We start from the raw sequence: 15,770 nt of genomic DNA, 5'->3' as shown, positions 1-15,770 counted from the left end.
TGCTACAGCTCCTGTGATTTACTGCCAGCTCTGACCAATGCTGAAACTGCCAGCTTTGTAAAACTCCTGTGAAAGGGCTTTGTGTTGGTTGGTGATGTGAGATGCCAGATGAACAGTTTGGAGTCACATTTGTCAGCCTCTGTTGAGCAGCGAGGGACAGATGGAGAAGAATGGATCCAAAACAAGCTGAAACATATTCAGTGTTTTGACTGAAATGTGCTGGGATCCTGCTCATTCTGCCAGCCTAGGTCCACTGTCCAAATCTATTATTCTTATGTTTCATAAAACTTGTTTTGCCACATATTAAATTCTTCAAAAATGATGCAAAAATATTCTGAGAGGCAGAGAAAAGGAACCGTTTCCCACAAGTCTGAAAATCTGAGCTCATGGATGAGGTTTTTATTTCAGTTTACTCTTATTTAAAGTTAAAGTCACTTTATTTGGGTTAAAAAAAAACTGGAGATGAGTTTTAATTAAGGCAGATAAACAACAGCCAAAAAGAAACTGCTTCTCAGTTAAAAGATTAGTCATATAATCAAAAAATGCATTAATTCAGAAAATAATCAGTTTAGCCAATAATCAATTTGTTACAATCCTTTCCTTCAGTAACGTGATAATTCTGATCACCATCAGGCCTAATGCAGCTTAAACGTCCTGTAAATGTGTTCTGCAGGTGCTGAAGCAATGCCCATGCCAGGTGAGAGTTCCTTCTGTCCACTGCCTTCAGTGTGAGTTGACATCAGGGAAGAGTCCAGGGAAAGCAGGAAAATGCATCAACATGTTCTTCTCCCAGAGGGAGCAGCACTAACAGGAAACCCAGGCCTGATAATGTGCTGTTGTCTAAGTGTGTCTGTGATCGTCTGTGCTTTGACTTTGTTCGGTAACAGCACAAACGTGTCCGTTCAGACGAGCTGATGGGAAGCTAAGAAATCTGCAAAAATGTGGAAATGGAGCCTCTGACATAAAACTGATTCATTAGGCAGTAATAGTAAAAATTATGTAAGTACTTTTACTTTAGTGTTTACTGGTGTAGTGGAGGTTACATCACTACAATCACAGACAATTAGAAATTATATTCCACAGCCTTCATCTGATGATGATATGACTCATTATGGATTTACTGATCAATTTACAAAACTCACTGAAAGCAACAATAATGTTACTTTTTCATAAACTAAACAGGAAGTATGAAATTGAATGTGTTTGTATGTAACAGGATCGATGCAGCTGAGCTTTAGTTTTAGCTGTTTGAGTCTTTTCACTGATGGATGTAGACCGCAGAAAGAAAATAGTTACATGAAAAATATGTAACAAGGGTTGTAATGGGATCATGCTTTTTTGAAAGTGTTTTTTAAATGTGTTGATGGAGTCTTAACCATGAATGCCATTTGGTTCCATCAGATTCAAGACAACGCAAACATCCTCTCCGCTGAAATCTCCAAACCAGAGAAACCCAAACTTAAATAGTGCAGATGATTTGGAGATGGACTGTCCTTAAACACAGCTGACGGTCGTATTATGACATTTATGAGTTTGACCTTTTACCCTCTTAAATATCAGCTTTAAAAATGACACGTGGATAAATCCAGAGGTTCATTTTTGCTGCCTGAGCTCGAAAAGAACTTTAAAGAAACAGTTTGTGTTTCATCTCTCGTGGTAAAGTCACCTTCACGCCAACATCAACAATATCTCTGCTCTCTGACTGCCGTGTTACAAGTAGCTGAGTAAACTGCACGGTTGATTTACTCTCCAGTATGTGGCATCAAACTGCTCCTCACAAGCATCTAGCTGCCTTTCTAAATGTGATTTTGTATTTAAAGCACATTTTCTTTAAAATTAGGAAGCCCATTCAAATACATTATACTGCCATGCTGCAGTTGCACAATATAATGTGCTGTTCATAAAACTGATATCACAGTGGACAGTTAAGATACTGTAGTGAATACATTTCCAAGAGTGGTTGGCGAGCAGACCATCTAAGTTTGTTTACTGTGCTAATGGAAGGAAACAGGAGCTCGAAGTAAGACTCACACTGTTAGCAGCCTCGCAGCCACAGCGAGCGGCAGCCGTCACCACCAACCCGTCAATGAAATGTTTAACGAGAAAATATTGGCTCTGAGCTGAAAGATTCTCTTTGTGGATAATTATAGAACATATGCTGCTCTGTGACCCGGGCTGAGGCAGAGCTGTGATACGTGTGTGTGTCTGCAGCGCACACGCTGAGCGGCGGCAGGATCCAGTGGATTGTTGTTTAGTGGGGGAGACAGGAAAAGGGGAGGTGGGGGGCTGGTTGCTGCCCTGTGGGTACAGAAAGCTGTACCACACACACACACACACACACACACACACACACACACACACACACACACGCTTTCCCTAGCAAGGTTATTATTGGTAACGAAAACTAACGAAATAATGAAAAAACATTTTCGTTAACGGAAATAAAAATAAAAACGAGACTTTGCGAAAAAAGGAAAACTAACTAAAACTGTAATGAGTGTTCACAAAACTAAAATTAACTGAATTTATAGCAAAAATGTGTTTAGTTTTCACTGATGTGTGTGTGTCATACAATAGTCTAGCGTGAAAATGAGGTGTAGTTTCCAGGTTTTTTTCTTGCTGTGTCTCATTATGCCAGCAGGTGGCAGTATGTTAGTCGAGTCGTCTGTGTTGCTGCTTCGTCCACGCGCAAAATCGTGTCAGCAAAAGGCGGGAGAAAGCGCCAGAGTCTAATTTGGGATTGCTTTGATTGGTAATCTAGTTTACCTTGAAGGTAAGGGAGCACGCCCAACCCTCATCCCCAGAAACAGAAGCTAACTCCAGGCAAGGCAGCGTGATGCATCCCGAGACAACTCCACAAAAACCATTAATGCAGTGCTTCAATCGGCGACCTGATGGCTACTGGTTGGTCAGTTCGCAGGAACATCACAAGCGAGACGAAGCGTTGGCGAATATGTTTATTGAGACTGGGATATACATGCAGCGTGTGGGGATAGGTGAATTGGATAATCCAAATTGCCACTAGGTGTGAATGTGCGAGTGAATGTGAGTGCGAATGGTTGTCTGTCCCTGTGTGTTGGCCCTGCGACAGACTGGCGACCTGTCCAGGGTGTACCCCGCCTTTCGCCCTATGACAGCTGGGATAGGCTCCAGCGCCCCCCGCGACCCTGAAAATATACTATATATATATATATATATATATATATATAATGTTCTTCCTCTACCCCCCCAATTTTTTTGCACATGTCGAGCGTGTCAGGCTACATTTCACTGTGTGTTATACTTGTATAACTATGCATGTGACAAATAAAGAACCTTGAACCTTGAAAAGGATAAGCGGAAGCGAATGGATGGATGGAGACCGGGATATCTACACAACTGTGTGAGTCAATTGCCTTCAAAAAGTTTAGTAATTCACTTGAACCAAAATTAGGAATACCTGGTTCTGCAAGAGTTCATAGCCTCATTGGGGCCAAGATATATCTTTTTATAGGTACCTGGTACCAAAGGTTGTTCATCTGCCCTCATTTCTTTTTTCTTTTTAAAGAACCCATTGGTTCCCCATAGGTGGGAATGTGAGTTGTCTGTCTTTGCGTGTTAGCCCTGCGACAGACTGGCAACGTGTCCAGGCTGCAGGGTATGGTCGCTGGAATAGCAACATACCCAAGGATAAGCAGAAGAGCATGACTGATATGATGAAACTGGGATTTTGTTACACTTAATTATTGCAAATATGACTTAAAAAAACAACTAGCAAACAAATGGTAAAAACTAATTAAAATTGATATAAAATTGAAAATCTGAAGTCAAAACTAAATAAAAATAAAAACTAATGAAAATTGCAAAACTATTAAAACCTTGTTCCCTAGCCCCTTACCCTAACCATGAAAAATGAATGCCTAATCCTAACCGTAACCTTGTTCAGGAGAAAACTGCAGCGGTGACCTGTGAGGTCGGGGTGAGCACAAAAACAAGCGGCTGTGCGGTGACATTACTGGTGGGAGGTGAAGCGACCAGTGCAGCGGGTGTACTGGGGCCTTTAAAGGGAGAGAAACTGGGGCCACCCAGGCCTAGTATAAGCTAATAAAGTATGAAATGTGGAGGTGGAAAATAACATGATAGGTCCCCTTACATAAAAACCATAAAAAACACATTTTCTTGAAACATTTTCCTACATGAACTCAGTCACGTCACAGCAGAGGCCTCACTATGTGACATATAGTGCACGTTTGTCACGCTCACTAAAATTACTACCAGGGCCCTGATTAGGATCTCACCGTGTCAGGATCTGGATCTAATATTGTGTAAGTGGGAACAATCTGACTGTAGTCTGATACACCCTGAACTTCAGTAACAACCACCTTCATTTTATTCACACACTTGTAACAATGGACTGAATATTTTTCAGTAATTAGAAAAATAACATTGCTTTTGATAATCTTTGTTTGAAGGTAGAAGGAATCGAGATCTGTGTAATACGAGGGGCCGAAGCTATGATGATTGATGCGCTCTGCACAGGTCAGTGACAAAATGATAAAGACATAACCACCAGCTAACCTTGAAAACATAAAAGCAAGAAAAATGTGCTCCAAGTGTTTGGCTGAACCATCGCGGCAGAGAAAATATGTGGACGAGAGTGAAAGAGACGAGAGAAAGTGGGCGAGGAGACGGAGGGAAAGGCAACGAGACAAACAGAGACACAAACTGAAAAAAGAGCCTTTGTGCTCGGCTACGTCTGTTGACTCATTACTCTGATCTGAGCCAGTGATGACCGCAGTCTCTGGCAGCCAGTCAGACAGCGATAAACCCCCGAAGGACCCCTCTCTGTGGGCCTAAATGAAAGAGAGGTGGCTTTCATGCTGCCTGTTTGAATTGACCCAGTGCCTCAAACATAAACACGTCCCAGACTTTATCATTATCCCCCTGCTGCTGCTGGAGCTGCTCGCCTGCAGACACATTAGGGTCTCTGTGTCTGCCTGCAGCCTTCTGTTAGCAGGTACTGCTGTGCACCTCATCCAGGTGTGTTACGCTGAGTGTTTTATGAAGGGGCAGGACTGGAATGTTTCACTGCCATTGTCATCATTAACACTTTACAGATCACTCTGATGAGCTTCAAGAGATTAAACATTTTTCAGTTGTGTGAGTGGAGAATATGTTGCAAAATATAAGGTATAAGACAGCTACTGTATTCTTAATGAAAACACTGAAGATGCCAATGATTTTTTTTAGTTGCTTCTGCTTCCATTTAAAGCTCCATCCAAGTATGCATCATGGCAGTGGTTCAGAAATAATCTCTCTCATCATTAGAACCCCTGAAAGCACATTCCTGTTGTGTATGTATTCAGTAATAGTGTAATAAAATCCAGAACGTATCTACATGACCAACAGCTGCTAATACAAGTAACATGGTGAGCCACACAGCTGGAGGTGGTTTTTAATTGAGACATCCATTCACAATTGAATTCACATTATTCAAAAATCTGTCACAGTCGTCGTCATACAGATGTGTCAGGCCTGAATCTTAGGTTTGGTATTAATGAGGACAAAGCTCAAAGGACAAAGCACTTCAGTTGCTCTCAAGAATGATTAAGTGTGTCTGATGTGATCTAGGAATGTCTTCCAGAGGTAATTTCTAATTTGTGTGTGTTTAGGCACACATATTAGACACAAATAACTTTGAAGGATTAGATAAGAATCGAGGTATGTGCTGTGGTCTGTGTGCTCGGCGCTGGTTGATGAGGCTCGTGCCTGTTCGAGGATCGTCAGCATGGGAAAGAAGGAAAGCGGGATCTCCTGTGTCCACGTTTGATGTCTTGCAGACTAATCTGTCCATCCTAACCTCTTCCATCTGCAGACATTAAAGCACTATCTTGCTCGTCTTTTCTTCACAGTTTGATCCTGTTCCAATTTATCTGAGCCCAGCTGCGAGCGACCCGTCTGCTAGATCGATATCATTTGGATGAAGATGAGACAACTGAGCGCATTCATCCTGTTGACCCTGGCTGTCCTCGCAACAGCCAGACCAAAAACAGGTCAGTGTGCAGATACTGTGAGAATTACTGAAAAATTCTTTTAAAAAATAAATAAAGACCTTTCTCTTCCTAAACAGGATATATAAATGAGGGCATAATTTAATTTTAAGAAAACAAATGAAAGAAAAGGAAGTCTGGAAAAATGAGAGATAAATGTTTAATGCTGGGCATTTTAGATGATCAAAAGAACAGGGAGCTAAAGTGGGTCACAATAGAAACACAGAGTCACGGCACAAAGACAAACCAAAGCCTAAATAAGAAAGCTATGATTTTAAATCAGATGCTTTCAGTGGATTGCAGAGAGTCGATAACTATAAACAATGGTTTAAACAACCATTTGACAGAACAATTACACCTTTACCAGAGCCATATGTTTTTCACTTTAAGGGTAGCTTTGCATGAACAGTTCAAAATAATCCTTGGTGGTGTCCTTGTTGAACTTTTGGCTCACAGGGACGTACCCATTTATAGTCTTTGTTGTTTAAGCTTTCAACATGTTTGATATTAAATGTAAATGTGTCCTCGAAAAGGAGGAAAACATAATTTACATTTAAAATGTCTAATATAAGGTGTTTGTGATGACTGAGATCATGTTAGCTAACTATGAACACACAGTGACATGCGTGTGGCTCTATTGAGTTCAAAACTGTTTTTATCTTTAACTTTTGGAGTCACGGTTTAATTTAATTGACCAAATTAGGACTAAGAAACGGCAAAGACCCAAATTTAGATAGAAAATGTAAAAAGAAGGGTTGAGGACTTTTTTAGAAAAGTTATAACCTGTAAATGTTGCCAACGCAGGTCACTGAATAGGACTCTTTATACAAGCGTGTGAATTATGACTTCTGTGAAAGGCACGAATGTTTCAGGACATATCCCTGACACCTATACATTACATCTGCGGCTGACTTGATTTATGTGACCAGACAATGCAGTGGACATGTTTATAAGGCGTTAAAAATTGGCTACTGTTGACGTCTATTTGAACCTAAAGATGGATTCCATCGGTCCCACACGTCTGCTTATTCTGACACTGAGTCTCGTCTGTTGTGACTTTCACTTTGTCTGAAGAAATTCTGGATGGGCATTAATCAAACAGTTTCTTTCCAACTCGTAAAGCCACACCACAAACACAAGCCAACCTCATACCTCATTCATGACGGCAGCGTTTTTGAACCTAGATGATGTTACAACATGGGAGCGCGTCCGAAAAATATAAAGACAAAAACAGGTGTCCTGTGGCGGCTGACGCCACCGAGAAGCAGCGCTCAGGTGGTAAATAATGTGAACGCTGAACCGATGTTTGAGGAAGGCTGCTGCTGTCGTGCTTCAGAGAGAGAGTAAAATCCACACAATTTAAAAAGAAAGTCGAGTAAGAGAGAAGCAGCCTTTTATCCTGCTGATCAGTCACAACAGTAAAATTGTTTCGGTTTTCCTCAGAGGACCAAAACAGCTCTGATCCTTTCACACGAGACACGACACCGTCTGTGAGTCTCCTCCATCATTCTGAGGCCACATCTGTGTTTCATGTGTCGAAATCACACTTTGCTTCTCCGGCTCCTGAAAGTGAAACAGTCCACTGCGTCCCACCGAAATTCATTAAACGCAGACTACAAAAATATTTTAAAAAAGGCTCAGCAGCTTCCTGAGCTGGACACTGCGGTAAACATCACTCAAACAGGAACGAAGCATTTGTTGGGGAACAATTTGTGTAACGACACAATAAAAATCCCCATGTTTCATGTTTTCTGGGATCTCACCAAATTTAAATTTGGAGCTTTTGAGGTCGCAGGATTGCTGACTTCTTCTTGAATTTTTTCCCCATTGTTGAAACATCTCGTTTGAACAGATTCTGCTTTTCTTCTTTCTTCCAGAACCTGCGCAGAAATGTAAGACTGGTCCGGTGGATCTAGTCTTCCTCATCGACAGCTCCCGCAGCGTTAGGCCACATGAGTTTGAGACCATGAGGAAGTTTATGATTGACATCATTAACACCCTGGATATTGGACTAAATGCCACCAGAGTGGGAGTTGTTCAGTATTCCAGTCAGGTAGAGTAACCAGACAGGACCCAGACCACCTTTCATGTTGTAGTCCTTCATCTCTGTCAGTGCGCCCCAGGGTGGCTACAATGTAGCTGCCATCCCCAGTGTGTGAATGTGTGTGTGAATGGGTGGATGACTGAACGTGTAAAGCGCTTTGGGGTCCTTAGGGACTAAATAAAGTGCTATACAAATACAGGCCATTTACCATCTTGACAGCTAACCCTTCTCATCACTAACTGGTCTTAAGATGATGTTTTAATCTTTGAATTCTTCACTGCTTTCAGGTCCGCACTGAGTTCACTCTGAAGACTCACGCCAGGCTGAGCAACATAGTGAAAGCCATCAATCAGATCATCCCCCTCGCTCAGGGTACCATGACCGGACTCGCCATCAGATACATGATGAATGAAGCTTTTACTCCAGAGGCTGGAGACAGGCCAAAGGTACTTATTGGATGTCTTATACACAATGAACCATTTTGTAACCGTTTCCTTTAGTTGTGCTGGTGGTTTCAGGCATTTTCATTTTAAATCTTTACTTTTCTTTTTTAATTATCTGTATTTAAATCATCACAGAAATAAATATCATCACCTATTTTGTAGAAGCTTGTTATAGCAGAACTTTGAGCAGAACTATGCATACATACAGACATTCCTGTCAGGGTCATGGGGGCAGCAGTCTAAGTCTAAACCTCATCCAGGTCCTCTGGGGGGGGGACACCAAAGCATTCCCAAGTCAGCCAAGAGATATAATCTCTCCATTGTGTCCTAGGCCTCCTAGGAGGACATGCCAAGGACACAAAAGGCATAAAGGAATTTAAAAAAAGTGTAGATGAAATGCTGGAGGCTTTGTGAGGGTCTAGTGCAGTGTGGATTGGACAGCAGTCAAGAGCTGAGGCCCTGGCTGGCCAAACTCTACCTGATGAAGCTGGGATAATAAAAAAATTCCATCCATCCATCTTCATCCACTTTATCCGAGGCCGGGTCGCGGGGGCAGCAGCTTAAGCAGAGAAGCCCAGACCTCCCTCTCCCCAGCCACCTCCTCCAGCTTATCCGGGGGAACACCAAGGTGTTCCCAGGCCAGCCGAGAGGTATAATCTCTCCAGCGTGTCCTGGGTCTGCCTCGGGGCCTCCTCCCGGTGGGACATGCCCGGAACACCTCACCCAGGAGGCGCCCAGGGGGCATCCTTGTCAGATGCCCGAACCACCTCAGCTGGCTCCTTTCAATGTGGAGCAGCAGCTGCTCTACTCTGAGCCCCTGCCGGATGGCCGAACTTCTTACCCTATCTCTAAGGGAGAGGCCAGCCACCCTTCTGAGGAAGCTCATTTCTGCTGCTTGTATCCGCGATCTCGTTCTTTCGGTCACTACCCACAGCTCGTGGCCATAGGTGAGGGTAGGGACGTAGATCGACCGGTAAATTGAGAGCTTCGCTTTTACACTCAGTTCCCTCTTCACCACGACGGACCGGTGCAGCGTCCGCATTACTGCAGCTGCAGCCCCAATCCGTCTGTCGATCTAATAAAAAAATTAAAGCAATAAAATGTTTCTGAATTTTTGGGCTAAGAAAACAAAGATGGAGGGGACGTCAATAACAGCTGTCTCTGGTTGGTTCTGCCGATGGCTTCAGGTTCCAAACGTGGCTGTGATCGTGACAGACGGACGTCCTCAGGACCGCGTGGCTGAGGTGGCCGCTGAGGCGAGAGAAAAAGGCATTGAGATCTATGCTGTGGGCGTGGCCAGGGCAGATATGACATCACTGAGGGCCATGGCGTCACCGCCCTTTGAGGACCACGTCTTCCTGGTTGAGTCCTTTGATCTCATTCACCAGTTTGGCATCCAGTTCCAGGATAAGCTCTGCGGTAAGACTGCAGGACAGGAAATACAAAGTATACAAGTAACTGCTATTAATACATGTGGTGCTTTTTATTTGTCTTATTATTTCTAACACTTGTGTTATATTCTGTAGTATATTTAGATGTTACCAGCATACTATGTTTTTATTTCCAAACAAAATGTTATTGTACCTGAGAAGAATGACAACTATGAGTTCATTTTAAAAACAAATTCAGCTTTTAATCAGCAAAAAAAAAAACATTTACCCTGAGCTGGAGTCAGTTAAGATGAGTTGTGTAACTAGTAAGTTTTAAGATTCGTGTGAGTGCAAAATCTTACTGGAATGCAAAAACTTTCCACTCTTTAAGGATTTGGAAGTTGTGTTTCTCTAAAATCTCCATCTAATAGATTTTGTATTACTGGATCATTTTTATTTAAAGTCATCTTAATGTAAGAGCAGCAAAAATCTTCAGATAAAACTGTGCGATTAAAATTTCATGACATTGGCTTCATCTGGGCCAACATCGATTTTTTATGTAATTAAAAACACAACGTCGAGCTCGAGTTAAAAAAAAATTACAAAATCCTTCTGACCGCACATAACCTAATACTTTTTCATAACAACCTCTGCAAATCCCTTAAGTGCTCGATATTTCCTCATGCTGCTATTATTCAACACTGGACTACAGCTAAAAAAAACAGTCTGGTCTCCTGCAGTGGGAGATGCAAAATGCAGACGGATAAAATAAATACAAAAAGTAAATCAGTGAAATAAAATAAGCTCTCAGTGAAAATGAAGAGTCCTGTAGCTAAGAGGTGACAGCAGGGCTAAAACCACTAATCCCATCATGCTTTGCAGATGAAGCTGTAGAGATTGTGTCGTGACTGCAGACGAGTCCTGGTGAAGATGTTTTCTCATGAAGTGTTTTTCTTTGATTAGTGTTGGTTCTCAGTGCTTTTCATCTCACAGTTTTCCTTCAGGGGCACCCATAATTCCTTTCTACAGAAAAAACACAAAGTCGTTGGGAATATGATTTTGATTTTGTGATAATAAGCTGTAAGTTAAATATGTTGAAGCTGGTTTTCTGAATGCTGATCTGACACAGGCGTGGATCTGTGTCTGGAGTCAGACCACGGCTGTGAGCACATCTGTGAGAGCACTCCTGGATCCTACCACTGCCTCTGTCTGCCCGGATACACTGTGAACGATGACGGGAAGACATGCGCAGGTAATTTGCAGTTTGCTCCCACTATACTAAACAGCTACCAGCAAAATCAAAAGGACAACCGTCTTTCCCTTTTGAACTCTGTATTTTTATTTTTGTCTTCTAGTGGAGGAGATTAGCATGATCTACAGCTGTCTGAAACTATCTGTTTTAGCTCTTTATTCTTAAAGGCTAATATAAGCCGACAATACAATAAAAAATAACTCTTTTATTGGGTGAATGTCAAAATCTGAGAACAAAGTTCACAAAAGTTTCAGGGAAAACACAAAGAGACATTCAGGCCCCACAGAGTGAGTAATGATGGGAAACAGGAGGGAGAGGAACACAGGTTAATAATCAAAAACGAAAATCAACAGAATAACACCAAAACAATGAAACACACTCACAAGAAAAATAGCAAGAAACAAAAACGCAGCACCAGATCTGGGACCATGTCAGCTTTTTTCTGATTGGTTAAGCAGCAGAAGGCGGGTCCTCTGTGCTCGCAACAATGCTGTCCTCTCAGCACCCAGACGTTATATTGTTACTTCGTTAGAGTTATTTGATATTATATTTTGCACTATCCTACTGTATATTACTATGTACTAGTATTCTTATTGTATATCTTATTCCTCTGTTGCAGCACTGAGCATGTGTATGACAAAAGAATTTCCCTCAGGATAAACAAAGTTCTTCTTAAATTATTTTCGCTTATCTTAAAAAGTAGAAAAAAAACTGCCTGAAACAGAATCTCCAGGAAGTTTTTTTGACTTACAGGGGAAACTTGCAAATATGAAGCTTTGTCCTTTAGCACATGTGTGACAAGAAAACAGAATAAAAGAAAAGAAAAAGTCAGTTTTAGAACCAGAAAATCAAACAAACACTGGAGAGTGCTTATAAAAAGTAATATCATTTGTGTGTGTGTGTGTGTGTGTGTGTGTGTGTGTGTGTGTGTGTGTGTGTGTGTGTGTGTGTGTGTGTGTGTGTGTGTGTGTGTTTAGCCATAGATCTGTGCGCTGAGAGAAAACATAACTGTGAACAACTCTGCGTCAGCTCGCCGGGCTCCTTCACCTGTGACTGCAACAAAGGATACAAACTGAACAATGACAAGAGGACCTGCTCAAGTTAGTCTCACACACACAATGTACATGCAGATTCACACATCTCATATCGATCACCTTTATGCTTTGCTTTTAAATGTGTTCTGCTGCCATTGATTCTGCTGCTTGGTGAGTGAGGGTTTGCATTTTGTTCCTCCGTCTTCAGTTTGTACAATTAAATCTTTTTGTAGATCTGCTTTGAAACTTTCCTCACACTGCAGGAAGTAACATACGCACATGTACACACACCTTAACTGCACACAGTCAGCACACACGAGGCTGATTTATGAGAAACATTTAAATGAAAATCTCTAAAGCACAAGTTAGAAAGCATAAATTCTGAAACAGTACAGTATGTTTACACTAGATCCTTAATTTCAATGCATTCTAGTCATGCTGTGTTTCATAAGCCAGCACATCGAGTCCCACATTCCTAGTTAGCATGAGGCTGATGTTTAAGCTAGTTTATGGAAATTGGAACATCTGGTACGATGTGTTTCTTCTGAAAACCTTTGACAGTCGTCGTTGTTTATCTAACATACACAGACTCAATCTGCTGATTTTCTCGCCTCAAATGTTTCAGAAGACATTTCACTGGACTGTTCATCAAAGTATGAGAAAGTTTGTGAGTGAGCCAGCACGTCAGTTGTGGTTTGAAATTCTGGGACAGAAAGCGAGCAGGAGCTTTTCAGCTAATCAGTTACAGCTCAGTGTTTGCATGCTTGTGGCATGCACTAAGAGATGGAGAGCACCTGTCAGTCACCGATAGCATCACTGCCTCACGGCTCACCTGTCAACAGTATGAATCCTTGCAGTACCAAACCCATGTGGAGATATACAGTTAGAAATGATCATTTCATTGTATTTGTATATCAGCTTATTGCAGTAAGAGTCATTCACAAATGAGGTTCATATTTGGGACAGAGCAAAGCAGGTAAAAGCCGAGACTTACTGAGAGACAAGGGGAACATAAATGCAACCCACACATTTGGCTGCTGTCCTCTCTGCTGCTCATGGCCTCGCTGCTTTCCTCCCCTCAGTGATCGACTACTGTTCGTTTGGGAACCACAGTTGCGATCATGAGTGTGTGAGCGTGCTCAATGGCTATCGCTGTCGCTGTAACGAGGGATACAGGCTGCTGGAGGACAGCAAGACCTGCCAGGGTAAGCAGAGCGAACATGGAAGGAAAATCATAACCGGTTAATAACACAGCCACGATGTCCACTGCTGTTATGACAGACGTGAGGCTCTGATTTCTTTACACTGAAACCGGCCTGACCCAACCGCTAATGCATGATTCAGAACATTAACGTTTCCCAAATGCATCTCTGGATTTGGTTACTAGATAATCATGACATTATGTAGAGCGCTGGAAGAAATCCACAATACTAAATTATCATTTTTGAGGTCACCACAAGATGATGAAAAACACTTTAATGATGCCTTAAAAAAAATTGAGTCGAGACCTGAGAGATGGTGCAAGAATAAAGCAGCATGACTAATATGCAGTAGCTTTTTTTCAGTCCCCACTCAAACTTTATAGAATTACTCAAGATATGGGAATAATTCAAGGAGTGTTTCAGCGTGGAAAAATAAGCACAGGTACAGCAGAGAGCATGCAAAGGACAAGAATGCCAATTTTGGGACACTTCTGCAACAGCAATGTGGTAGAAAGCAGAAATATTCGATTCCTAGCATGAGCAGCGGGGTAGCATGTGATTGTTAAAGAAACCCTCTTCTGCTTATTTCCACCTCCATAACTTTATCTTTGAGGCTTTGTATGGTTCAAAATAACTCTTCTTATACTGAACCTCCGTGCAGGTCTTCATATTCTGTCTGAAACAAGCTGCGTTCGCTCCAGAGCTTTGTGTTAGGTATATCCCCTCTGTGACATCATAGATCCAAAAGTAGAAAAAAAGCTGTCTGAAGTGTGACGTGTTCAGAGCTGTCTGACGCCTGAAACGAGTGCTTGCTTCACAGCGACATGTTCGTCAGGAAGCATGTCGTGTGTCTTTAAGGTTACTGATGCGTCACCTTTGTGAACAAAGTTACAAACAACATAAAAATTAATAAAGTGCTTTGAAGTTATTCTGACTTAAAGGATGAAACGGCAAAGAGAAAATGCCATTTAAAGTTTTAAAGAAGAAATAGAGCTTGAAGGATCTCCTCAGGAAGTTGTTACAAAACACTGACAAAGTCCCGATCGTCCTGCAGAATGAATCCATCGTTGAGGTGCTGTCAGCTCCTGCTTTTGATGCATTTCCATGCTCTTTAACATAAAAATAAATCTGGTAGACCTTGGGCCCAACTTTGGAAGGACTGACATCAGAGGTTATGAAAGGAGCTACAACAAGAACATTACCAATGACTGGCTGATGGAGTCCTCATTTTCTTCCCATTTAAATAACGCCAACTTCTACATCTGTGGCCTGCTTCTTTGAATTTCCTGACATTAGTCGTTCTGACTTTCAGCCCCAAAGTGTTGAGTGCTGGTGTCAGCCTTTTGGCTTTGGGACCAGTTCTTTGGTAAAAAAACAAAAAAAGGCAGGAAGCGTTTACTGAGGACCTCGCGTAAGGTGTCAGACTGATGCAGAGACAATAACATCAACAGCTGCAGCAGAGCACCTCTTCATCAGGAACCTTTAAAATTAAGACCATTTGTGGGTGCAAAGACTTCCTGTTCTCCTGAAGCCGTACTCATCTCCACAGCATGAATAAGACACAGTGTGACTGTAGTTCACAGCAGAAAGGAGACATTTTTAAGTAATTCTCAGTCGGCTTTGAATACACAGTTTATAAGATATGTGTGACTCACAGTCAATTAAAAATTAGATTCAAAGATTCAAACGTCATTTAAAGGAGTCCAGATGAATAAAAGGGGATTGCGTGCTTATATTTGAATAAATCCTGTAATCTCAGAGTTTGGGGTTATTGCATGACGTCTACCGTTTCCAGAAATTAATATCTGGCATTTAGTCCATCGATCTGAGCCCTTACTGGAAACCTCTGAGAACAAAATCCAAAGCAGATGTCAGAAGTATATTTGTTTGGCTCAGATGCTGATAAATGTTAAGAATATATCTTAATCACAATTACACACTTTCACTCAATGTGTTGTTCAGCCATTGACCTGTGCGCTGAGGGGAAGCACGACTGTGAACAAGTCTGCATCAGCGCGCCGGGCGTCTACACCTGCGACTGCAACAAAGGATACACGCTCAATGAGGACGAGAAGACCTGTACACGTTAGTCAAGCCCTCGTGCAAATACACACAGGTGTACACGCACCTGCAGAAACACACCTACAGTCAGAGAAAAGGCTGCTCTTTCTCCTGTTCGTTCTATGAGTTAATATGAAATGCTTGTTGTTTCCAGCTCCTTTAAAGTCAGGACTGAAAACTGAGTCCATCTGGGTCTCTGTTTGGAAACAGCACTTTTATTTAACACATGCAGAGTAAAACTAGACACTTAGAGTCACATTCACTCACTATAACGTTATAAATTGGGAATAACGTGTGTGTGTGTGTGTGTGTGTGTGTGTGTGTGTGTGTGTGTG

The 15,770-nt window shown here is 41.9% G+C and overlaps 1 protein-coding gene across 5 annotated transcripts in view; it reads left to right on the top strand.

Moving 5' to 3' along the window:
• matn4 (matrilin 4) overlaps positions 1-15,770 on the top strand; it is a 29,227-nt gene that overhangs the window by 6,704 nt on the left and 6,753 nt on the right. For 2 of the 5 annotated variants that reach the window (XM_005948456.3, XM_042214626.1), the window contains 8 exons: positions 5,892-6,032; positions 7,907-8,082; positions 8,361-8,519; positions 9,704-9,935; positions 11,016-11,138; positions 12,116-12,238; positions 13,255-13,377; positions 15,337-15,459. In XM_005948456.3, the coding sequence (XP_005948518.1) occupies positions 5,960-6,032; positions 7,907-8,082; positions 8,361-8,519; positions 9,704-9,935; positions 11,016-11,138; positions 12,116-12,238; positions 13,255-13,377; positions 15,337-15,459 (1,132 nt within the window). In that variant the 5' untranslated portion in view covers positions 5,892-5,959. The remainder of the gene's footprint in view (positions 1-5,891; positions 6,033-7,906; positions 8,083-8,360; positions 8,520-9,703; positions 9,936-11,015; positions 11,139-12,115; positions 12,239-13,254; positions 13,378-15,336; positions 15,460-15,770) is intronic. The other 3 variants (XM_042214627.1, XM_014329633.2, XM_042214628.1) reach the window with 3 other exon arrangements.

Source organism: Haplochromis burtoni, unplaced genomic scaffold (genome assembly GCF_018398535.1).
Source record: "Haplochromis burtoni strain Fernald_Lab_line unplaced genomic scaffold, NCSU_Asbu1 Contig_595, whole genome shotgun sequence".
Taxonomy (NCBI): domain Eukaryota; kingdom Metazoa; phylum Chordata; class Actinopteri; order Cichliformes; family Cichlidae; genus Haplochromis; species Haplochromis burtoni.
Note: the sequence above shows the minus strand (reverse complement) of the source record. Positions and strands in the feature narration are given on the sequence as shown.